At 40.3% G+C, this 24,518-nt stretch overlaps 1 protein-coding gene across 3 annotated transcripts in view; it reads left to right on the plus strand.

Annotated features, from left to right (window-relative positions):
* The window catches only part of FBXO42 (F-box protein 42), a 92,480-nt gene that overhangs the window by 51,405 nt on the left and 16,557 nt on the right, over positions 1-24,518 (plus strand). For all 3 annotated transcript variants that reach the window (XM_036255650.1, XM_036255651.1, XM_036255649.1), the window contains exon 4: positions 3,468-3,602. In XM_036255650.1, the coding sequence (XP_036111543.1) occupies positions 3,468-3,602 (135 nt within the window). The remainder of the gene's footprint in view (positions 1-3,467; positions 3,603-24,518) is intronic.

Raw genomic sequence — 24,518 nt, forward strand, 5'->3', positions numbered from 1 at the left:
GAGACCCATGACAGCATAGTCTCTTTAAGTATGGGATAAATGCCTCAGGACCTTTCCCTGGAGACAGGTGGGGAAACAAAAAGAGAACTTCACATCTGAAAAGGCAAAAGTTAGGTATTTATTGAGTGACTACCAGGCACCATGGAAAATATAAAACAACTGGAAGACCTTATACTTCAGAGGATTGTAGTATAGGAGGGAAGTATTTGAAATGCTGAAGAATCATTTGCTTGCTGTGTATGTAACTGTGAATGTTCAACTTGCCTTCAAATAGGGATTACTAGGTATTAACTTGAGGGATGTGTCTTGCAGTAATTGTTCATGGAGCAACCAAACTCATTTTTGAAGATTGAAGAGGCTTAGCAACTGGAATAAACATTTTTAATGTTATTTCTTAGTAGAGTATTCATACTGTACTATGAACTGTAACTTTTGTATGGCACATTCCAATGGTCTAGATGTGCTGAAAGGAAAATAATTCTCTTTGGGTGGAGAACTTTCGTAAAAAGGAAATGACTACTTGAGCACTGGTATTTGCTTAAATTCTAAATTTTTTCTAAAAGGCCCATTGAACTTGTCAGCCCCCCCCCCCCCAGACCAACATGTAGGTGTCTTAAATAAAAATAGACAATAAACAAAGTTCACTGGATGCCTAAAATATTTGAGTGTATTATTGATGGCCATTTTCTCATTCCATTATATCTGACTTCTAAACTTAGCTGCTTAAATTGACTCCCTTCCTCTCCAAGCGTCGTTGATAATTGACTGCTGGACATTGAAAATACAGTGTGTGAAACTTGTCGTTTCAGTCCTATTATCTTTGTGTAGTTTGGGCTGTGCCTTCCTCTTCCAGAAACCTTTGTTTGCTCAAAGAGAAGCAGGAAAATGCCGATTGCCTTATTTTAGTATAGGATTAAAATACATGTGGTTAAGAACCTCATGGGGCCCAACTGCTGGCTGGGTTTTCAGTCCAAATAGAGAAGAAGAATGTTTGCTACCTCTTTGATAAATAAAGGCACTGTGCTCTTTTGCTACATGAAGGAAGCAGCTGCTAAGAGTTGATTTTGAAGATTGGTGAGACATGATTGAGCCCTGACTCTTAGTTATGAAATCACGATTTGTTTTATTAATTTATTTAAAAAAATTTTTTTCTTTACTGATCTTAGCGAGAGAGGAAGGGAGAGGGAGAGAGAGATAGAAACATTGATGAGAGAGAACATTGATTGGCCGCCTACTGCATGCCCCCCACTGGGAATTGGGCCCACAACCTGGGCATGTGCCCTGACCACGAATCGAACCTGCAACCTCTTGGTGCATGGGTCAGCGCTCAACCACTGAGCCACACTGGCTGGGCACGAATTTGTTTTATTAAACATTGTTATAATGGACACAAATTAAGATTTCAGAAACCACATGACATTGCTAATTTCTGTTCTGGAGGTATGGATTAGCAAGAGGAAAAGAATGTTCTCCTGCCACAAGTTGGTTCAGTTCAAAATTTTCCCATTGTTTGGGATAGTTAGTTCAAGAAAGGTATGAGAAGACCAAAATATCTGAAGCTTAGCTCCTTTAGTGGCAATGAAAATATGACTTCATAATTAAACGAAAATAAAATAAAATAGAAAATGTGGCTTCAGTAATTGTTCTTTTTGTCTAATGTCATCTAATTTGATCCTTCATTATTTGTAGCTTTTAACAAATCATGTTTTTAACAAATATGAACAGTATAATTTCATAGGATTTTACTTCTTAATACACTTGGTTGTTGGGATGTAGATTTAAAAACTGATTTAGATATAGATTAGAAGTTATTTTCAAAGACAGAGGCAGTCAGTGGAAGATGTAAGATCATTTAAATCTTCATATACCACTGTAGTGTGTCTGAGTTCTGGGAATATATTAACTATTTTGCAGGTGTGAGCTTTTTGATGATTGGATGGTATTTCATTTCTTCACATCTCTAGTCTCTTTAATTTCTTCGTTAATTTGAATAGTGTGCAGCTCCATTATTGCAGTGTCAGAGGTCTGATGATTTGGGTGTACTTCTTCCACTGATTGAGATAACTGGGCATAAGTAACCAAACATACTGCTTTTATTGGCTCTTAACTCATCCAGTTTTTTGACTTGACCTTCCTAGTGTAGAGATTCTTTAAAGTGCCTATTGGGTAGTCTCAGTTAAGAAAAAAAAACCAGGAGGGTTATTCCCAGAGCTAGTACATATCACAGAGGTAATTATAGCAGTAGCATTTCCCTTTTTCTGAACTTGAATAAGTGGTGCCAGAGTTCAGAAGAGATCTTAAAAACAGTGGTATGCTAAGTTGAACTAGACCTACAAATAATATGCTAAATGATCACTAAAACCCTGCACTAATGGGTTGAATTTCTGAATTTATTTTTCCTTTCTCCTTCCTTTTATATGACTCTCAACTGTTCGAGCCTCGTTTCACACAAACTTTGAGAGGTCTTTTTCCCACTGGTATGCACGAAATGAATAGAAAGGGGAGTTTTGCTCGGCCTTCTTCCTAAGGTCCAGGATGCTAAATGCAGGAGTGTAAGGAGTGTGGTCATCTTTTCCAAAGGAGAGACTAAATGAGCTTTCAATGAGAATCAAGGTGGCAGAGCTTAGTTCTCAAGCCTCTCATCTAGACTCTGGCTCTGATCTTCCTAGTTTTAAAGGAATAGCACCCCTCATAATCATTGCCTCTCTTTTTTAGAATGATGCCCATTGATGAGCTGTATATAGATCAACTCATTAAAAAGGTTCTTCACAGAGACCTTGTTGCTTTTTCAATGTTACTGCATTGATTTTCTGTTTGGCACCAACTAGCTTGCCTTGGTGGCTTCTGGTTACACGTAGAAGCTTAATGACTTTCATGCTTTGTGTTCTTAGTTGTTTTGGGACTATACTACTTCTGAGATCCCTGTGCTACATTGGTTTTCATGTGTGATTATGTCATGGCACTGATAAAAATTTTCCATCATTCTCCTTCATATAAAGCCTTGTTTATTGGTTTGTGCTTTAGGTTTCATTTGAAAACAAGAGGAAGACTGGAGGAGAGAAATGGGAGAATAGTATATCTATTAGCACTGACTATCTTTCCCTAACCCTAGTGGATGATGCAGATTTAGATTAATTATGTAGCTGTGCTGAAATTTCACCCTTCATCTGATTTCTTGTGTGCTCTTGCTGGAATTATACTATTTTTTTTTTAATGACATCATTACCACTTTGCTTAGTGTGCCCAGAAATAACATTTTCCTTTTTTTCCTCTGGGCCTTATTTTAAAGATTAGCATGATACTGACCAACCTGAAGACAGTAGGCTGGTTGTAGAAAATTGGTACCTGGTTAAAAGAGTTGCAAAATGTGTGAAATAATTGATCTTTGAAAGATATGTGCTATAGTTAAGGTGTTAGAGGGATCTCGGAATTAAACATCAGTTATTTACTTATTGTTTTCTTTCTAGGTGCATGTTATTATGATGCTAATCAGTCTATGTATGTGTTTGGAGGCTGTACCCAAAGCAGCTGCAATGCTGCCTTCAATGACCTCTGGAGACTTGACCTGAATAGCAAAGAATGGATCCGACCTTTGGCTTCAGGTAAGAGATAAAATGCTAATCTTTGCCTTCTTACCGGCTCTCTTTGCATGGAAACTACATAATCCTTTTTGGTGTGTTGGTCTCAAGGACAGGCTATTGAGGCCCCAGGTTCTTTGTCAAATATGCTGTGTAAATACTAAGAGTAATGTGCTTGTGTTAAGGTCTTTGAATTTTTAAAAAAATTATATTTTATCATTAGTATTGGTGCCTTACCAAAATTTCTTTATACTACTGTGTGAATTCCTTTGCGTGGTTTTCTCAAGTGCTGGTATAGGTGTAATATGCTCTTTGGTATGAAGTTGAAGTAAGAGCAGAAACACAGAGTCATGAGAACTGTAGTTGACTGACAGAAGCTATTGTCCCAGGGCTAAGATCTCTGAATATCTTCTTGTTGCCAGCTCAGATATTTGGGGAGTGTATGGAACATGCCTCTGCTGGTTACTCTTAACAGCTCAGGAGTGTGGGAAGATTCCACAGTAGATGCATTCCTGCACAGTCCCACTGTGCCAAAATTCTGGCAGAAAGAAACAAGACGATTTTCTCCTTTTTTAAATCTAAACTTTCTTGGGGAAAAAGTTAATTGTTTTTGCACTCATGAGGTGGGACAGTTATAAGATTTGAGGGGCTGATATGATGGAGAACTAGAGTCCACTGAGTATGAAATATTCTGCTAGATTTGTTGGCAGACTTTTCCCAAATCTTCATTTGACTTTTCAAGGTTGGAATACACTCCAGGACTAAGGTGACTCGGGTTCTTCTTATGCAGATTCCCTACTTATTCTGGTCTTGATTTACTACTTTGATTACTAAATGGGAGGCAACCTGGTGTATTAGAAAGGGCACTGGACTAAGAGAAGGAGACGTGAGTTTTATTTCCTAGCGTAATTACCAATTCTCCAGGTCACTACGAACAAGTTACTGGATCTCTGGGAGACATACAGTGGAGAACTAGAAGATTCTGTTTTTAAATGGGTTGGGAAGGCTAGTTTATCTTTTCCTCTAGTTGTATAATGACTGTTATGAATGTCTGGGCCAGGGGCTTAAAACCTTTTTATGAAAAGAAGCTACGTTTTGCTTCCCCAAGCTGTGCGCTCCTGTTCCTTCCCCCTGCAGTAGGCAAATAGGGGAAGGAGGAGCACAGTGACATTGAATTCTCATAGGTGGGACTTGGTTTTGTACAGACGAAGGTCTTAAAAGTAGAGCCCAGCCAGTGTGGCTCAGTGGTTGACCGTCAACCCATGCACCAAGAGGTTGCCAATTTGATTCCCAGTCAGGGCACATGCTCAGGTTGTGGGCCTGATCCCCAGGGAGGGGCATGCAGGAGGCAGCCATTCAATGTTCTCACTCATTGATATTTCTATCTCTCCTTCTCCCTTCCTCTCTCTCTAATATCAATAAAAGAAAAGAAAAACAAAAAACAAAAGCATTAGAAAGATAAACAAGTGTTAATCTTTTAAAAAATTTAAGGGTTGCGATTAGAGCATTGACCTGCGGTCCAGAGAGACCCGTGTTTGGTTCCCGCTAAGGGCATGTACCTCGGTTGCGGTTTGTCCCCAGCTCTGGTTGGGTTGTGCGGATGGCAGCCACTCGATGTATCCCTTTCATGTAGATGTGTCTCTCTCTCTCTCTCTTCCTCTCTCTCTCCCTCCCACTCTATCTGAACAAAAAACAAATGTCCTCAGGTGAGGATTAAAAAATAAATAAACAAACAAATAAGTAAATAAATTTAAGGGTTAGTACTATTTTAGGGCCCTCAGAATTTTGTACTTTGGAAAGTTTCCTTTCTAGTCCTTTGTCCTGTATTGCACTTAGCAATATTGATTAATATTTGGAATCACAGATTCTAAAATGTAGAGTCTGTTCAGCTTATGCATCCTATTTATTGCCACTGTACTTTGTGTCCAGGCCCCAGAGCAGCATTGATTGTTTTAATTGCAAAATACTCATACTACCTTTCTCCATTTTATTTTATTTTTTTATTTTCATCCTAGGATATTTGTGCATTTATCTATTTATCTTCAGATAGAGCAGGAGGGAGAGAGGAAGGAGGAGAGAGAGAGAAACATCGATGTGAGAGAGACACATCGATTGGTTGCCACCCACACGACCCCAAGCAGGGCTGGGGACGAACTGCAACTGGGGTACTTGCCCTTAGCGGAATCGAACCTGGGACTCCCTGGTCCATGGCTGATGCTCTAACTACTGAGGGCTGCCTTTCTCCATTTTATAACCAAACTTTATACTTCTGAAATTTGGCATGGATGTTGCCCTTTCTTGTGAAGTGGAGCTCTGACTTTGGGACCTTCATGACTTATTGCCAACTACTTTGCTTTGCTTATTTTTCCTTACTTCTCCCTGTAAGATGGAAATGGGTGTTTTTTTAAAACCACTGTTTTTAAGACTTTGTTTTGAAATTTCCAAGGTAGAAAGTATCAGAGAAATAATGTGAATTAAAAAAAAAAAAAAAATAGTGTTAAGCTGTTTCTTTTGTGGGGGTGGTATGTGCCCCTAGCAGGAACCAAACCCAGGACTCTCTGGTCTGCAGGCCGACGCTCCAACCACCGAGCCAAACTGTTTCTTTTTATAAAGCATGTAAACTTCTGCATGTTTAAATTAATTTTCTATCAAAGAATCTCAAAGAATCTAGTTGCTGTATCATTCTAATCTACAATTAGAGCCTAGTTTTAAAGAGGGAAAAACTCAGCTTTTTTAAATGTGTACTTTAAAAAAAAATGCAAACAATAGTTTAATAAAGAGCTCCTGAGATTCTCATTTAGGCAGAAATCCCATGGGAAGATTGCCCAAGGAAATGTCTCTATATGCTGTCATGAGTCCCAACCCAAATTACTTCCTAACTGAAACATCAGTGAACAAAACACAGTTGTTGATATGTCTTGGTGTGCCTGAGTCACCCATTTTAGTGCATGGAGCAGTTAGGTGGGAGGATGGCTGAGGGAGGGTGCTACCACCACCCTTTGGTGCCAGCTGTCAGGTCTTCTAACATTTGAGTTTTTGCAAGTGATCAGTATTTAAACCAATAGCTTTAACAGTGTTTAGTCTTCAAAAGTGTGGCTGTTTGGGGAAATGCATCAAACAAACAGTGAAACGGTTTGGATTGGGAGTCTTGATAGACATTGCTACTGCACCAGGTATCTTTTTACATGTTTATTTGGTTATATTGCAAGTGGAATATTCTCATTTTGGTTGGTGTCTTACTTACTCAGGCTGCCATAACAAAATACCATAGACTGATTGGTTGGAACAACAGAAATGTATTTCTCAATTCTGGAAAATAGACATCTTGAGATCTGGGTGCTGGTGAGGGCTCTCTTCTTAGCTTTTCCTCACATGGCAGAGAGAGAGAGAGTTCTGGTATTCTTTTTTTTAGTAAGATCACTAATCCCATCATAAGGTCCCTGCCCTCGTGAGTTCATCTAACCCTAATTATCTCCCAAAGGTCCCATCTCCAGATGCCATCAGACTGGAGTTAGGGCTTCCACATAAGGATTTTGGGGAGGTACAGTTTGGTTTATAGCAGTTGGAATTAATGCAATTTTCCAATGAAACCTTGTCTTTGGTTACTTTTGAAATCAAAAAGGTGCTCCATATGGAGCGTGATGAGTTGGAATGAGAACTCTGAGAGCTGAGAGAGACCTACATACAGCTAGTACTTCTCAGACATCTCCAGAAAGGCGTCTCCTCTTCCATTTTACATTTGCTACTGTGGTCCCTACCCTCATGGAGCTTTTATTGTAGTGGGGAAGAAACAAAAAGCAAGTAAGCAAATTTAGAAATTATGAAGGAAACAAACAAGGAATGAGATACAGAGTAAGACAGGGAGAGCTACTTTAAACAGGAGGCAACAGCCCGACTAATGTAGCTCAGTGATTGAGCATCGTCCCATGGACTGAGAGGTCCCAGTTTGATTTCCTGATCAGGGCACGTGCCCAGGTTGCAGGCTCTATCCCTAGTGGGGGTCATGCAGGAGGCGGCCAATCTATGTGTTTCTCTCACATCAATGCTTCTCTTTTTCTCTCTCTCTAAAAAATTAGTAAAAACAGTACGGCCAGTGTGGCTCAGCGGTTGACCATCGACCCCATGCACCAGCAGGTCACTGGTTTGATTCCCGGTCAGGACACATGCCAGGGTTGTGGACCCGACATGCAGGAAGCGGCCAGTCAATGTTCTCTCTCATCGATGTTTCTGTCTCTCTCTTCCTCTCACTTCCTCTCTCTCAAAAATCAGTAAAGGGAAAAAAATTTTTCTTTAAATTAGTAAAAAAAATACTCTATAGCCCTGGCCAGTTTGGCTCAGCGTTTAGTGTGTCGGCCTGCGGTCCAGAGAGACCCAGGTTCAGTTTCCGCTAAGGGCGCATACCTCGGTTGCAGTTTGTCCCCAGCCCTTGTTGGTCGTGCGGGTGGCAGCCACTCAGTGTGTCCCTTTCACGTTGATGTTTCTCTCTCTCTCTGTTCCTCTCTCCCTCCCACTCTACCTGAACAAAAAATGGAAAAATGTCCTCGGGTGAAGGTAAAAAAAAATACTCTATAAACAGGAGGCAACATTTTTTTACTGAGATCTGAAGGATGAAGAATGGAGGGAAGTGAGAACAGCATGTGTAGAGACCCTGGGACAACTAAGAATAGGATATGTTGGAGGACCTGAAAGCAGGCTTTTGTGGATGTGGCATAGTATAATGAGCAAGGAGTAGCGTGGCATAGGAGTTGCGATGTAGACAGGAGCCAACTCACTCACCAACCGAGTTCTGTGAAAACTTGAAATTTTAAGCCGAGGAGCATTATGACCCAATTCACTTAAAAAAATTTTTTTTCCCCTTAATCGATTTTAGAGAGAAAGGAAGAGAGATATAGAAACATTGATGAGAGAGAACATCGATTGGCCGCCTCCTACATGCCCCTCACTGGGGATCTGGCCCACAACCTAGGCATGTGCCCTGACTGGGAACTGAACTGGCAGCCTCTTGGTTCATGGGTCGATACTCAACCATTGAGCCACACCGGCCGGGCCCAATTTACTTTTTTTTTTTTTTAAATTAATTAATTTATTTTTGTTACAGATGTTTCTCCCTTTTCCCCCACTGATTCCCCCCGCCCTGTCCCCAGCTTTGTTGTCCATGTCTATTGTTCATGCACACATGCATATAAGTTCTGTGGTTTATCTCTTCCCCCACCACCCCCTCTTCTGGCGATTGTCAGTCTGTACCCCACTTCCACATCTCTAGACTACCCTATTCCTCAGACTGTTATGGTCATTATAGTTCACAAATAAGTGAGATCATATGATGCTTGTCTTTCTCTGTTTGGCTTGTTTCACTTAGGATAATACTTTCCAGGTCCCTCCATGTCGTCTCAAAGGATAAGAGATCTTTTTTTCTTACAGCTGCATAGTACTCCATTGTGTATATGTACCACAGCTTTTTTATCCATTTGTCTACTGATGGACACTTGGTCTGTTTCCAGATCTTAGCTATTGTAAATAGTGCTGCTACAAACATGGGGGTACATATATTCTTTCTGATTGGTGTTTCAGGCTTCTTAGGGTATATTCCTAGAAGTGGGATCACTGGGTCAAAAGGAAGTTCAATTTTTAATTTTTTGAGAAGAACAAATTTGGAGGGGTCACATTACCAATTTACATTTTAAAGAACACTTTTGCTGCTATGTAGGAAGTAGTTTGAAGAAGGCAAGAAAATCAAAGAGAACAGATTGGAGGTTATCAAAATAGTACAGATGAGAGACTGATGGCTTGAACTAGAGTCCTATCAGAGGAGACAGAGAGAAGTGGATGAATTCGAGCTGAATTTTTTTTGTAATTTTTTAAATTTTATTTTAGAGAGAGAAGAAGGGAGAGAGAGATAGAACCATTGATTTGAGAAAGAAACATTGATCAGCTGCCTTCTGCGTTCCTCCTACTGGGGATTGAGTTCACAACCCGGGTACGTGCCCTGACCAGGAATTGAACTGGGACCTCTCAGTCCATGGCATGACACTCAATCCGGGCTTGAGCTGAATTTTTATGTTAAAACTGATGGGACTTCTGGATGGATTGGATGTGGGTGGGGGGTGAGATGATCAAGCAGGCTGACTTACATTTCAGGTTTACGCAGCTGCGTAGGTAGTGGTGCTGTTTGCTGAAATGGAGAATAAATATTTGGAAGAAATTTCATTTTTAAATATTTCAGTTAAGTAGTGTCATCAAGTCATTAGTTGTTATGAGAGTTTGACGTTTAAAACAGAGGGCTTGACTTCCCTTAAATGACAGCATAGTCTTTTCTTTTGTTCAGTTACTTCTTCTCTCATCCTTTGTTAGTTCATGTAGCAAATATTTATGGATTACCTACTCGGTGTCTGGTATGGTTTTAGATGCCAGGGATACACGACTTAATAAAACAGACAAAAATCCCACTTCTAATGGAGATTAAATTCAAACTAAGGAAGACATATTAAAAATGACAAGTACATACTGTGGTATATTAGAAGATGATTAATGCTTTTGAATCAAAACTATATCATGGTCAGGAGGGGTCTAGAATGGGGGGTATCTCTAGAGTGATCAGGGTAGACCTTGTAGAGAAGGTGACATTAGAACAAAGACTTGATGGGTTCAAGAAGTGAACCATGTGGATATCTAAGGAAAGAACATTTCAAACAGAGAGAATAACCAGTGCAAAGGTCCAGACGTGGGAGCGTGATTGGGACACTCATGGGATAACGAGGAATCCAGAGTGACTGGAACAGAGTAAATGAAGGAGAATATACTAGGAGAGGAGATTTGACAAATACTGGAGGAGAGGGTTGCATACATACATTGTAAGCCTTTCTGGCCATTGTAAAGACCAGAAAGGTTTTTTTTAATTTCTTAATTTTTTCTTTCTTTATTGATTTTAGAGAGAGAGAGGAAGGCAAAGGGAGAGAGAGAGAGAGAAACATCAACGAGAGAGAACATCGATTGGCCGCCTACTGCATGACCCCCTCTGGGGATCTGGCCCACAACCAGGGCATGTGCCGTGACAGGGAATCGAACTGGTGACCTCTTGGTGCATGGGTCAATGCTCAACCACTGAAACACACTGGCCGGGCTAGACCAGAAAGGTTTTTATATTGTCATTTTTTTTTAGTGACATGGCTGGTCATTTAGGTTTCTGAGAAGACTGTGTAAGAGGGCAAATGTGGAAATGAGACGAGTTAGAAAATGGCAGCAATAATCTAGGTGAGAAATAATAAATGATGGTGACTTGGACTAGGGTGTTAACAGAAAGGTAAAAACTGATGGATTGGATAGAGCCAATGGGATTTGCCCATAGTTTGGATCTGGAGTGTGAAAGAGAAAGAGAGGAGTCAAGGATGGCTCTAAGGTTCCAGCTGGTGTGGCTCAGTTGGTTGAGCGTTCTCCTGTGCACTGAAAGGTTGCTGGTTCAATTCCTGGTCAGTCACATGCACTGATAGGGGCTTGATCCCCAGTAAGGGAATTGAGGAGGTAGCCAATCCATGTTCCACTCTCACATCAAAGTTTCTCTAACTCCCTCTCCCTTCCTGTCTCTCTCTTAAAAGAAAAGAAAAAAATTAAAAAAAGAAAGAAAGAATGGCTTTAAGGATTTTTAGCCTGGGCATTTGAATGGAGGTGCCATTAACTGAGATGCGTAAGACTGTGTATGGGGGTCAAGGTTGTCAAAGTACAGGAGAGCCAAGAAGTTCCATTTGAAACATGTTAACTTTGGAATGCACATTGTGTGGAATTCACGGAAGACATGCAGGTTAGAGACATTTGTCTAGATAGCCAAGTGGGAGTCATTGGTGTCTAGATGGATTTAAATCCACGAGAATAGATGAGATTATCAGGAGGGTGAGTGAAGAAGAGGAGACTAAGTCTAGGAGACTTCAGCATTTGGAGGTCAGGGAGGACAGTGGGAAATAGCAAAAGACTAGAAAAAGAGCATCAGAGAGGTAGGAGAAAACCAGGAGAATGTGACATCTTGGAAGCCACCATACTTGAAAGTGTTTCCTGGAGAGGAGGAAATAATCAACCATGTCAAGAGGTCAAGTCATACGAGGACTGAGAATTGACCTTGAATTTAATAGTGTTTTCAGTGAGTGATAAGGACGAATGCCTATTTGAAATGGTTTTAAAAGAATGGGAAGAGAGGAGTTGAAGACTTTAAGTATAAATAATACATTACTTTTTAAAAAGAGTTTTGCTGTTAAAGAGCTGAGAAATGAGGTGCTAAGTGGAAATGGATGTAGGATTGACAGGTTTTGGGTTTTTTTTTAAGATGGCAGATTTTATAGAATATTTATATGCTGTTGGGAATGATTTGGATTGAGAGAAAGAATTATTAGAGCAGTGTCCTTGAGCAGGGCAGAATCTACTATACAAGTAGAGGGGTTGCCTACGGGTGGGAACATTGACCCTTTATCTAAACTTGGAACAGGGAAGGAATATATGATTACTGTGTGCTGATGAATGGCTAAATGTGGGAACTGGTAGCAGTTCTCTACTGATTGCTTTATCACTAAAAAAAAAAGAGAAAATTGAGGGTGGGACAGAACAAAAGTGTTGGAAACGCTGGCCAGTGATTATGAATGTACCATTGTGTACATTGTAGTCTTTGCCAGGTGGTTCTAGGAAGTTGAATGCTTCCCCTTCTGGTATTATACTAAGGTTAAACCTTAGTTCTTTCTCTTTTTTTGTTGTTAATCCTCACCTGAGGATATTTTTCCATTGAATTTAGATAGGATAGGAGGGAGGGAAGGAGAAAGAGATAGAGAGAGAGAGAGAAACGATGTGAGAGATACCTTGACTGGGAATGGAACCCGCAACCCTTTGGTCCTTAGGCCGATGCTCTAATGTTGAGCCAAACTAGCCAGGCACACCTTAGTTCTTAATCAGTTAGTTTGACTCAGCCTGTGGTCAATTCCCAAATCAAATAAGCAGTTCTTGGGATAGGTACTTCAAAAGACTGATGTTTAAACCACTATTTCTAAAATGCCATTTATTCAATCTGAGGCTAATTTTGGCATGTTTAACATGTAATATCGTAAGTCACAGCCTTTTTTGGTGACTTTAAATCAAGATAGAAGTTTTCAAGTAGAAGTTTTTACACTTAGTACTGGAGTGGTGGTCTGATTTTCAAAACTTTTTATATATTAGCCCACACCCATTTCAGTTAGGAGAGTCTATAAATATTGGGAAAATCTATAAATGTTAGGTAAAAATTTAAAGCTCAGCCTATCATCTTGGTTAACTAGTCCTGGAGCACAGTTGATTTTCCCAGCACATTCTCTCCATAGAATCTTCTTTCCCAAGGGTTTTTTCTTTCTTTCTAGTTTGTTCTCTTTTGTTCACACATGCAGTTCCAGATGATGGCTTGTGGTTCAGGCCCTTCATTTTAGAATCAACACTCAGGGACAGATATACAAAATAGATGCTTATTCCTATCTTGGCCTTGCCACTCCTGAGCTACTTGCCTCTGAACCTAGTCACTTTTGTATTCTCTGGGTCTTAATTTTCTTCTCTATAAAAAGAGGAAGTGACAAGACCCCTGTTCTAAAAACCACATAGCAGATTCCCTTTATCCAAATCACTGGGAAGCTTACTTAAAAAATACAGGGTGGGGCAAAAGTAGGTTTACAGTTTGTATGGAAAATAATACAATAATTAATAAATAATAATGCAAGAATAAACTGTTTTGTGTACTCAAAACTGTAAACCTACTCTTTTGTTATTGTTACTCCTAACCCGAGGATATTTTTCCATTGAATTTTATTTATTTATTTATTTATTTATTTATTTATTTATTTATTTGAATCCTCACCGGAGGATATTTTCCCATTTATCTTCAGATAGAGTGGGAGGGAGGGAGGGAGACAGAGAGAGAGCTGGGGGAAGAAAGAGAAACATAGATGTGAGAGAGACACATCGACTGGTTGCCTCCCTCATGACCCCGACCAGAGCTGGGGATTGAACCTACTACCCTTCAGTCTGAGGGCCAACGCTCTAACCGCTGAGCCAAACCAGCCAGGGCTCCATTGAATTTAGAGAGGGGGAGAGAGAGAGACATTGATGTGAGAGAGATACACTGATTGGTTGCCTCTTGCAGGACCCTAACCGGGGCTGAGGATCGAACCTGAAGCTCAGGTACGTGCCCTTGACCTCAGTCTGAGGGCCGATGCTCTAACCACTGAAAAACTGGCCAGGGCTGTAAACCTACTTTTGCCCCACCCTGTAGATACCTTGGTCTCACAGGAGACTCACTCAACTTAATCTCAAGGGATGTGGGATAGAGTAGTGGATCTGCATTTTTTTAAAAAAAGAGAAAATGTCTCAGTTGATTCTAAACCTAGCTAAATTTGGAAATCCTGGATCCCTAGGAAATCTTGCTTTCTTACTGTGTAATCTGTGACTTCACTCTGTTATCACAGTCTGTTAGGTTGGTATGTAATGTGGCAAATTGGACTCCTTAACTGTTGTTAAAGAAGAAAGATGGCACCTGGCCAGTTTACCTCGGCGGTTAGAGTGTCGGCCCTTGGACCAAAGAGTCGCGGGTTCGATTTCAGCCAAGAGCACGTACTTCGGTTGCAGTTTGTCCCTGGCCCTGGTTGGGGTCGTGCAGGAGGCAACCAGTTGATGTGTCTCTCTTACATTGATGTCTCTCTCTCGCTCTCGCTCTCGCTCTCGCTCTCGCTCTCGCTCTCTCGCTTCTCCTGCCTCTCCCTCCCTTCCACTCTCTCTAAAGATAAATGGAAAAAATATCCTCAAGTGAGGATTAAAAAGAAGAAGAAGAAAGATGGCTGCTCTGTACAATCTTAGCTGTTGCTTTTACCCTAGTCAGTCAGGCAGGAGTGGCCTGATGTCAGAGGAAATGCTTATGGAGAGGATTTAGAGGGTACGGTGTTTGTTGCCCCATATTCTGCATAGAAACTATGTAACCTTCAAACCAACCCAGTTAGGTTGGCACTATTATATCCATTTTACAGATGAGGAAACTAAAGCTCAGAGAGTCACCTAGTAATTTACCTAAGATCACACAACCAATAAATAATGGAACAGTGATTGAAATCCAAGATTTTTTCTACTATGCCATGTTGTGAGTAGTTTTTATTTTTTTTATAATTTATTTCATATCTATCTATTTTTGAGTAGACTTTTAAATATTTTTAAATTTTCTTTATTGATTTTAGAGAGAGAGGAAGTGAGGAGAAGAAGAGAGAGATAGAAACATCGGTGAGAGAGAACATCGATTGGTCGCCTCCTGCATGCCCCCACTGGAAATCAAGCCCACAACCTGGGCATGTGTCCTGACGGGAAATCAAACCGGTGACCTCTTAGTGCATGGGTCAATGCTCAACCACTGAGCCACACCGGCCGTACTAGACTTTTTAATTTTAATAGAACAGAGAGTTCCCATCTACCCCACCTCCAGTTTTCCCTGTTGTTAACATCTAGTCATAGTAGTGCATTTTTGACAGTTAGTGAACCAATATTGATGCATTATTATTCATTAAAGTTCATACTCTTTAGGTTTCCATATATTTTTCAATTGAATGTCCTTTTTCTGTTCCAAGATCCAATCCAGGATACATTACATTTAGTCTTCATGTCTCCTTAGTTTTCCTCATGGCCGTGATAATTGCTCGGACTTCCTTGTTTGATGATCTTTACAGTTTTAAGGAGTACTGTCATGTATCTTGTGGACTGTCATTCATTTTTTATTTGTCTGATGTTTTTCTTGTGGTTAGACTAGAGGAGTTATAAGTTTTGGGGAGGAAGACCATGGAGGTAAAGTGCCCTTTTCATCACATCATATCAAGGGTACATACTGTCAACAAGATTTATCACTATTGATGTTAACCTTGATCACCTGGCTGAAATAGTGTTTGTTAGACTTCTCCACTATAAAATTGTTTTCTCCCTCCTTTAAATATTCTTTTCTGTGGTTTATTTTTCTTTCTTTTCCTGTAATTTCCTTTTCTTTATTTGTAGTTACCTTTGATTCTTAACATTCCATTGAATTTGAGGGGAATAACTAAGCTCTCTGGCTATTATGTCTACCATCAGAGTCAGGAAAGGGTAATGAGCAGAAGGTATGTCATTTGAAGAAATCTTTTCACAGCTTAGAAAATGTTTAAATATCAACATGACTTGCCTTTAAAAATTTTTTGATGGGGAACACGATATTGAAGACAACATCTCTTTTTTAAAAAATTGATTTCCAAGAGAGAGGGAGAGAGGGATATCAATGTGAGATGGAAACATCAATTGGCTGCCTCCTGCACACACCCCGACTGGGGTTCCAGCCCGCAACCTGGACATGTGCCCTGACTGGGAATCCAGCTGGCAACCTTTCAGTACACAGGATGATGTTCAACCAATTAAGCCACACCAGCCAGGGCAGATATTATGTCTTTTTTATTATAACCTAACACAATCACGATCTTTCTAGCTATCCAGAATCAGAAGCTCTATTGGAGATAATTTTGTTCCTCAGACTATTTCCTAAAAGAATAACCACATCTTCCAAAATCACTGAGTAATCCTTCAGAAAAGCTAGTTTACTTTTGGAGTCAGGGGCAGGAAAAAGAAACAGTATTGGTTATATTGAATGTCTGTAGGAAAGCCAGGACATTCTTAGCAGCTGGAAAGTACAAAAACTGTCCCGAAATAACTGCCCACAGTATTATTGTTTCTCTTACTATGTAAATGATGCCTTAAAAGTGATGCATATAGGGCTTTGGACCCATGGATAAAGCTTTCTGTTCTGTGTCTAGTGAAAAAGCTTAGTTTTAGGTTCTCTCTCTACTGTCCTTTCTTGAGCCTGGGGTAATGTCATCAGGAAACATCAAAACAAATAAGGGAGTCTGGAATTGATACCTGGCACTGGGTATATAACCAAAACAAGCAGACAGGAGAGCCTGTTCTGGAAAAGATCACCCAGTTCTTCCCTTGGCTTAGGTCCCAGGTGTCAATGCTGACATTGACATAGCTGGATGTGGACTTTTTAGAATAATATATTAGTATACTCATAATCACTAGATTCTATTTTGCATTTAAGCATTTTGTACATTTTTTAAAATTACCATTCTATGCAAATGTTATGAGAATGCCAGGTCTGTGGAGATGCAGGAGAAGCAGATGCTTATCAACCGGTAAATATTAAACCATGTAACAAGAGGACCTACTTGCCTTTCAGAAACACTGCAAGCTTCTCTGTTCTGCTCTAAAAGCAGATCCTTGAGCTTACTGTTTTAATATTTTTTTGTGTGAATGAGAAGGCCAATATGGATCTTTTCTTGATTACCAAAATGTATTAAGATCTGACCTTAGCTTTTTCTCTCCGTTGTTGAAAATCCAGCATCCTTTAACTTTTATTCATTTGGTCCACCTCATGAGCCTTTTCTATCCTTTCTTAAAACACCCTAAACCTTTTCTCATTTTAGATAGAAAACCAGAGTGTCGCTGAAAATCAGCAGTGACTTTCCTTAGAATTCTGAGCTTTCATATGAATACATTGTGATCCTGTCTACCTACTCTCCTGACAAGCAATTTTTTTTTATCCTTACCCGAGGACGTTTTTCCATTTTTGTTCAGATAGAGTGGAAGGGAGAGAGAGGAAGAGGAAGAGAGAGAGAGAAACATCAAGTGGCTGCCTCTCGCATGCCCCAACCAGGGCTGGGGACAAACTGCAACCAAGTTACGTGCCCTTGACCGGAATCGATCCCGCGACCCATTGGTCTACAGGCTGATGCTCTAACTGCTGAGCCAAACCGGCCAGGGCCTGACAAGCAATTTTTGGTTGCTCTTAGACCATGTGTAGTATTTCTGTTTATTCAGGTATCCACATAATCTCCCCAACAGCACTTTGCGTTTTATGACTACAGTAAACTTCTTTTTGCCTGATGCCCTATCCCTGTGTATCTCCAATGCATTCTAGATATAGTAACTTTATTTTATGTTCTGAATGAAATTGTAGAAGTCTATTCCTGTACATATGGGAGAATGCAAAAGATATTATCCTTGAGTCATTTCTAACTTCTGCTTCCCTATGAATGACTGTTGGTTTCCAGGACACTCTGCAGTGCTGTGTACACACACATGCCCACTGTGCATTGATTTTTATTCTCTATGTAATCAGATCAGGCCCATTGCTCAAGATTTCCAGCTCTTGTGACTTTGAGGAGATTTTGTAAAGAATCTATAGGGTGCTTTTCCTAGGTGGGTGAAAGTTGTGATTAACTTAAAAATATCAACTTGAGCCCTGGCCGGTTTGGCTCAGCGTTTAGAGTGTCGGCCTGTGGTCTTTAGAGACCCAGGTTCGGTTCCTGCTAAGGGCACGTACCTCGGTTGCAGTTTGTCCCTGGCCCGGATTGGGTTGTGTGGGTGACGACCACTCAATGTGTCCCTTTCACATCGATGTTTCTCTCTCTCTTTCTCACTCTATCCGAACAAAATATCGAAAAATGTCCTCAGGTGAGGATAAAAAAAAAAAAAAAAATATATATATATATATATATATATATATATATATATATATATCAACTTGAGTTCTGGGAGGCAGCTTTACTTTTTCTTTCTTTCTTTTTTTTTTTTATCCTCACCCGAGGATATTTTTCCATTTTTTGTAGAGATAGAGTGGGAGAGAGAGAGAGGAAGGGAGAGAGAGAGAGAGAGAAACATCGACGTGAAGGGACACATCGAGTGGCTGCCACCCGCTCGACCAACCAGGGCCGGGGACAAACTGCAACCGAAGTACGTGCCCTTAGCGGGAACCGAACCCGGGTCTCTCCGGACCGCAGGCCGACGCTCTGACCGCTGAGCCAAACTGGCCAGGGCGCAGCTTTAGTTTTTCAAATCTCAGAAGCTACCTCTCATTTCTTCGTTGGGAGATGATTAATTGATTATACTTTTCAAACAAGTAGTGCCCTGATAATTTCCTCTTTTTCATAGTTCTCTCTGGAAGTGATTATGGGTTATGGATTTCATATCTGTTACGTTGGCTTTTACACTGCGTTCTTTTTTGCCTTCTCTCCCATTTTAGTAAGCTTTCTGAAATCCCATAGCCCAGTCTTAAAATGTTTACATATGTGAGTCACAGGGTGGTTGCATTTTAAGTGAATAATGTGCTCTTGAAGGCCTCATGATGAATTTTAATTCTGACAGTGGGTTGCTGGTGAAAGTAGTAGGTGATGACATGTGACAAAGGTGTAAACAGGTTTTATAATTCACTCTGCCAGCTTTGACACTAGTCATTCTTTTCTTTTTAACAATACTTTATTAAGACAATTTACATATAGTAAAATGAACAAATCTTAGGTGTGCAACTCAAAAGACTCTTTCATATGTATGCAGCCATGTGATCATCACCTGGATCAAGATACAAAATACTTTCATCACCTCAGAAAGTTCCTTCATGCCCTTTTCCTGCTAATACCACTCCCCACAGAGGTAACCACTATTCTGACTTCTAACAGATCTTTTTGAGATTCACCTTGGGGTTTTTAAAAAATTTTTTTTTCCTTTATTGACTCTAGAGAGAGAGGAAGGGAGAGGGAGAGAGAGAGAAACATCGATGATCGGTCGCCTCCTGCATGCCCCCCGCTGGAGATCAGGCCCACAACCTGGGCTTGTGCCCTGACCAGGAATCGAACCGGCGACCTCTTGGTGCATGGGTCGACACCCAACCACCGAGCCACACCAGCTGGGCTTTTTTGTTTGTTTTTTAATTAATTTATTTTTGTTACAGATGTTTTTTCGTTTTCTCCCAATGATGCCCTCTTCCCTGCTCCCATCCTCCCCTTCACAGTATTGTTGTCTGTGTCCATTGGTTATGCATATAAGTTCTTTGGTTTATCTCTTCCCGCCCTCCCCAACTATCCTTCCTCTGACGTTTGTCAGTCTGATTCCTACTTCCATGTCTCTGGGTCTTTATTTGTTTATTTTTTCTTTATTGATTTTAGAGAGAGAGCAAGGGAGAAAGAGAGAGAGAGAAACATCAGTGAGAGAGAACATCGATCAGTAACCTCCTGCATGCCCCACACTGGGGATTGGGCCCACAACCTGGGCATGTGTCCTGACCAGGAATTAAACCAACAACCTCTTAGTTCATGGGTTGATGTTCCACCACTGAGCCATACTGGCTGGGCTCTGGGTCTGTTTTGTTCATCAGCTTATTTTGTTCATTATAGTCCAGAAATAAGTGAGATCATGGGATATTTGTCTTTCTCTGATTGGCTTATTTTGCTTAGCATAATACTCTCTAGGTCCCTCAATGTCATCTCAAAGGGTAAGAGATCTTTCTTTCTTACTGCTGCATAGTATTCCATTGTGTGAATATACCACAGCTTTTTTATCCACTTGACTATTGACGGACACTTGGGCTGTTTCCAGATCTTAGCTATTGTAAATAGTGCTGCTATGACCCTAGGGGTGCATATATTCTTTCTGATTGGTGTTTCAGGCTTCTTAGGGTATATTTTTAGAAGTGGGATCACTGGGTCAGATGGCAGTTCAATTTTTAATTTTTTGAGGAAATTCTATATTGTTTTCCATAGTGGTCACACCAGTCTGCATTCCCACTAGTAGTGTACTAGAGTCCCCTTTTCTCTATACCCTCGCCAGCACTTGTTTGATGATTTGTTGATGGCAGCCATTCTGACAGGTGTGAGGTGAAACCTCATAGTCATTTTAATTTGCATCTCTGATTATTAGTGACACTGAGCATTTTTTTTTTTTTTATATGTCCCTTGGCCATTTGTATGTCCTGTTTGGAGGGGTGTCTATTTATGTCCTCTGTTTTTTGAGATTCATCCATGTGGTTGCATCTATCAGGAGTGTGTTGCTTTTTATTGTTGTGAGTGCTCCATAATGTGAATATACCACTTATTTTTATACCATTCTCCTGCTGATGGATACTTAGGTTATATAAGTTTGTTTATGGACATAAGCACTCATTTCTTACTTAAGACTTACTTATCAACTTGAAGAAATATTATAGACATAGTAAGTATCCCAAAGATTTCTCTATTTTCTTAGTCCTGCTCTAATGGAAAGATCTGATGACATAACTAAGTATTATAGAGGTTTGGAAGAAAAGACCACTTGGCTAGTAATTTAAGGTACTACTCATTATTTAAGGACCTCATGACCTAATGTGATGGGAGGAATATGTTTTGAGAAGGAGGGAGGCTAGTTGGTAGTACAATTAAGAGCATGGTTTTTGTGCCAGGCAAACACAGGTTTGTATCCAGATACCCTGTAACTTAGTAACTAGGTTACCTTAGATTACTTAACATCTCATTTGTGTCACCTTTGGGGTAGAGATAATAATACCTGCCTTTCATAGTTTTTATTCAGATTACATATAATGCAATATTCAGATGGAGAAGAGGCGATGTGGAAAATGAAATACCAGCTAAGGAGTGGAGAGTAGTCATAAGTTATCCTCTAATTTCTGAAGCTTGAAAAGTGACTGCATTCATTGCTTTGTTTATTCATTTTCATGCCTTTGTTTACTGAGTGTTTGTGCCCAGTGTTGTACTACAGATACAGGTCTAGGTACTATATGTACAGGTATGAAAAAGAACTACTATGCACTAGTAGAAGACAGAATAAACAAATAATACCACACACACACACACACACACATACCAAGGAAATAAGAAGAAAAAAATCTGATTATACAAGAGGGTAGATGGGAATGTTTAAAATAAGTTATAAAATATGTACAGAGCCAGGACTTATATTTAAAAGAAAATCTGATTTATGAGGAGAAAAGTAGCAAACTAACCATTAGGATTCTGTTCACAATTCGTTACAATTTATTTTTAAGGCTGATTGTTTTTATTAAGATGATGTATTTTATGAAAATAACTGTGAAGTATTTGAATCTCCATCTACATTTTTAAATTTTCCTAGAAGGAAGGCACCCAGAGCCTAGATGACACTTACATGTGCTAATCTCTATTAAGAAGGCATAGAATGCTACTTAGGTGGCTAAATTCTTTGTTGTATTAGCTTCTTCCAGATCCATGGACCCGGTCCTGGGGAATCTTCTTTATGAGTTGGTGATTTCTCCTTGTCTCCTCTAGCCCTATGCAGTCCTGGAACAACCTGGATCTGTGGTGGTCTCGGGAGATGTGAATGAGAGCAGAGCCAGTGGGTTCCCCTAGGAAAGGAAGGAATTCTTCCTGTTTATTTATAAAGTTCAGATCCTGGGATTTTTCCAGAATACATGCTTTTCTAAGGTGGGTACACATTCTCTCCTGTTGGAGAGAAGAGTGGGAAAATTTGCATAGCACAAATCTGGGTAAACTTTGATACTCTATGGGAGAGAATAAATAAGATTACACCGTATTTCAGTTTGGCTTTCTCCCACCTGACTAGGATTTTCCTATTTTGACACCAGGCCAGAAACTTTATGACTAGCAACATTGTTTTCACTTCTGAACAGAACCACTTAAAAAGAATATCCCCCCTACCCCCATTAGAATAGCAATTAACAATTTATCAGATTAAACTGAGACTCTGGACCTCCTCTCCTTCCCCAGAAATTTAATCAAAAGACTGCTTGAAATGGTAACAAGGAACTATTACTGGTTTTCATGTTAATTTTTAGCTGATAAGTGCTACCCTATTCATCAAGTGGTCTTTAGTGTGGGTTTGTTTAGAAGTGAAAACAATGCCAATAGGGAATTTCTTTTGTTCCTGCCTGCAGCATATATAATTATACAGGATCTAAAAGCTTCTCATGCCCATTACAAAAGTTCCTCTTGTTTAGATATTGTTAATGACCCAAGGAGTGATGTTTGTCAAGATGCGAGTATAATTTTAATAATAAAAATGTGTGCCCTGAAGCTTGAGATCCAGACAAGCTTTGTTGTTGTTTTTTTATCCTCACCCAAGGACATTTTCCCATTTTTTTGTTCAGATAGAGTGGAAGGGAGGGAGGGAGGGGTGGGGGGGGAGAGAGAGAGAGAGAAAGAGAGAGAGAGAGAGAGAGAGAGAGACAAACATCGACATGAAAGGGACACATCGAGAGGTTGCCCACCCACACAACACATTCAGGGCCAGGGACAAACTGCAACCAAGGTACATGCCCTTAGTGAGAACCGAGCCTGGTCTCTCTGGACCACAGGCCGACGCTCTAACTGCTGAACCAAACCGGCCAGGGTGAGACAAGCTTTGTTTTATATCAGTGAGTTGTTTTGATATCAGTCAGTGAATTTCTGGCCATGTTGCAACAAAGGAATAAAATAAGAAAAGCAGAAATAAATAAATAAATAAATATGTGGGAATACCTATATTTCAGAAGTGTTTGGCCTTTCCCCTGCTGAAAGGCCCCCTGATGCTCCAGTGTAGGTTTTGATTAACTGAAGCCGATTTTCATCCCAACTCATGAGGGCTCTATAACCATTTGGCTTCCATGGATTGGTTCAGTTCAGTAAAACTTTTCATAAAAAATAGTTCCTGTTCTCTCAGGACCGCAGGCCGACGCTCTAACCGCTGAACCAAACCGGCCAGGGCAAAAAATAGTTCCTGTTCTCTAACATAGTACATACAATCTTATTGGGAGACGCTAGATAATTTCAACACAGCGTGCTTGAATGCTGATTGAAGTATATGCAGGATGTCCCCTCCCCATTTAACGCTTCTTCCCCTAGGAAGGCCTTTAGCCCAGCATGGGAAGAGATGGTGCTGGCAGAGACACTGGAAAAAAGCCATGTCTATGCAGAATGATTTAGTTTTTTTAATTCTAGTACTGTGTCCTTAGTGACTAACTTAAATCCCTATTTTAGACTGAGTTTGGCTCTGCAGTTAGAGTGTCTGCCCGAGGACCAAAGAAAGGGTCAAGGGTTTGATTCCCAGTCAAGGGCACGTACCTGGGTTACAGATTCAATCCCTCGTCCCGGTCGGGGTCATGCAAGGAGGCAACACATTATTAATATGTTTTTATTGATTTTTTTTAGAGAGAGATACAAATATTGATGTGAGAAACATGATCGGCTGCCTCCTGCATGCCCCCTATGTGGATGGAGCCCGCAACCCAGGCATGTGCCCTGACCGGGAATTGAACTGGGACCTCTCAGTGTGACTCAGTCCATGGGACGATGCTCAGTGCACTGAGCCATAGTGGCGTGGGCATCTATCTAAATGCAAAGACTTATTGTAATTTTTATTGGCCACATTGATATTAAAATGGAAATATTTTCAACATTGTTCAATATTTTCAACAAGAAAAATTGATACCTGTTCCAGATAGAACCCCAGTGGCCCTGGCTGCCTGCTTTGGAGATCATTCTGAATAGTCATTTGTCTTCAAGGCATTTATAGCCCAAGATGGTTCTTTTATAGCCATGAATTGTCAAGTGTTCTCAATTTTCTTTATTTTCTTATTCCTTAAACCATAAAACTGTGAGATATGCTTTTCTTGTTTCTATTACAAAGTGTTACCTATAAAATTAAAACAGTTTAGAGATGTAAGCAGTTAAATTATAACTCCAGTAGTTTGAAGAAAAACTAAAAGTTCTCTTGCCACCCATTTGTGACTGCTAGCCTGTCCTCTTGTGCCTTCTAGGTTTTCTGACTCAGATGCTAATGTGTGTTCTGGGAAATGCCTCTCCAAATTATTCTTCTCCTGACCTCTGAACTCTTGCTATCAAGGTCAGTCTCTTCACACACCACCATAATGACAGCTCTATCTAGCCAAAGCCTTGATCAGCTTCCCAAGACCCAGTTTGAGTCCTATCAGCCAAGTTCATCTCTCCTCCCATACACACACCAACTCAAGGCTCCTCACTACCACAGAAAGTACCCACAGAAAAGAAACTGTGAGGCAGAGCTGTTGGTTCTGTCTGGTCTGTCATTTTGCCCTCAAGGCCAGTTTTGTGTGGGAAGGACTAGTGTACT

Source organism: Molossus molossus, unplaced genomic scaffold (genome assembly GCF_014108415.1).
Source record: "Molossus molossus isolate mMolMol1 unplaced genomic scaffold, mMolMol1.p scaffold_m16_p_12, whole genome shotgun sequence".
Taxonomy (NCBI): domain Eukaryota; kingdom Metazoa; phylum Chordata; class Mammalia; order Chiroptera; family Molossidae; genus Molossus; species Molossus molossus.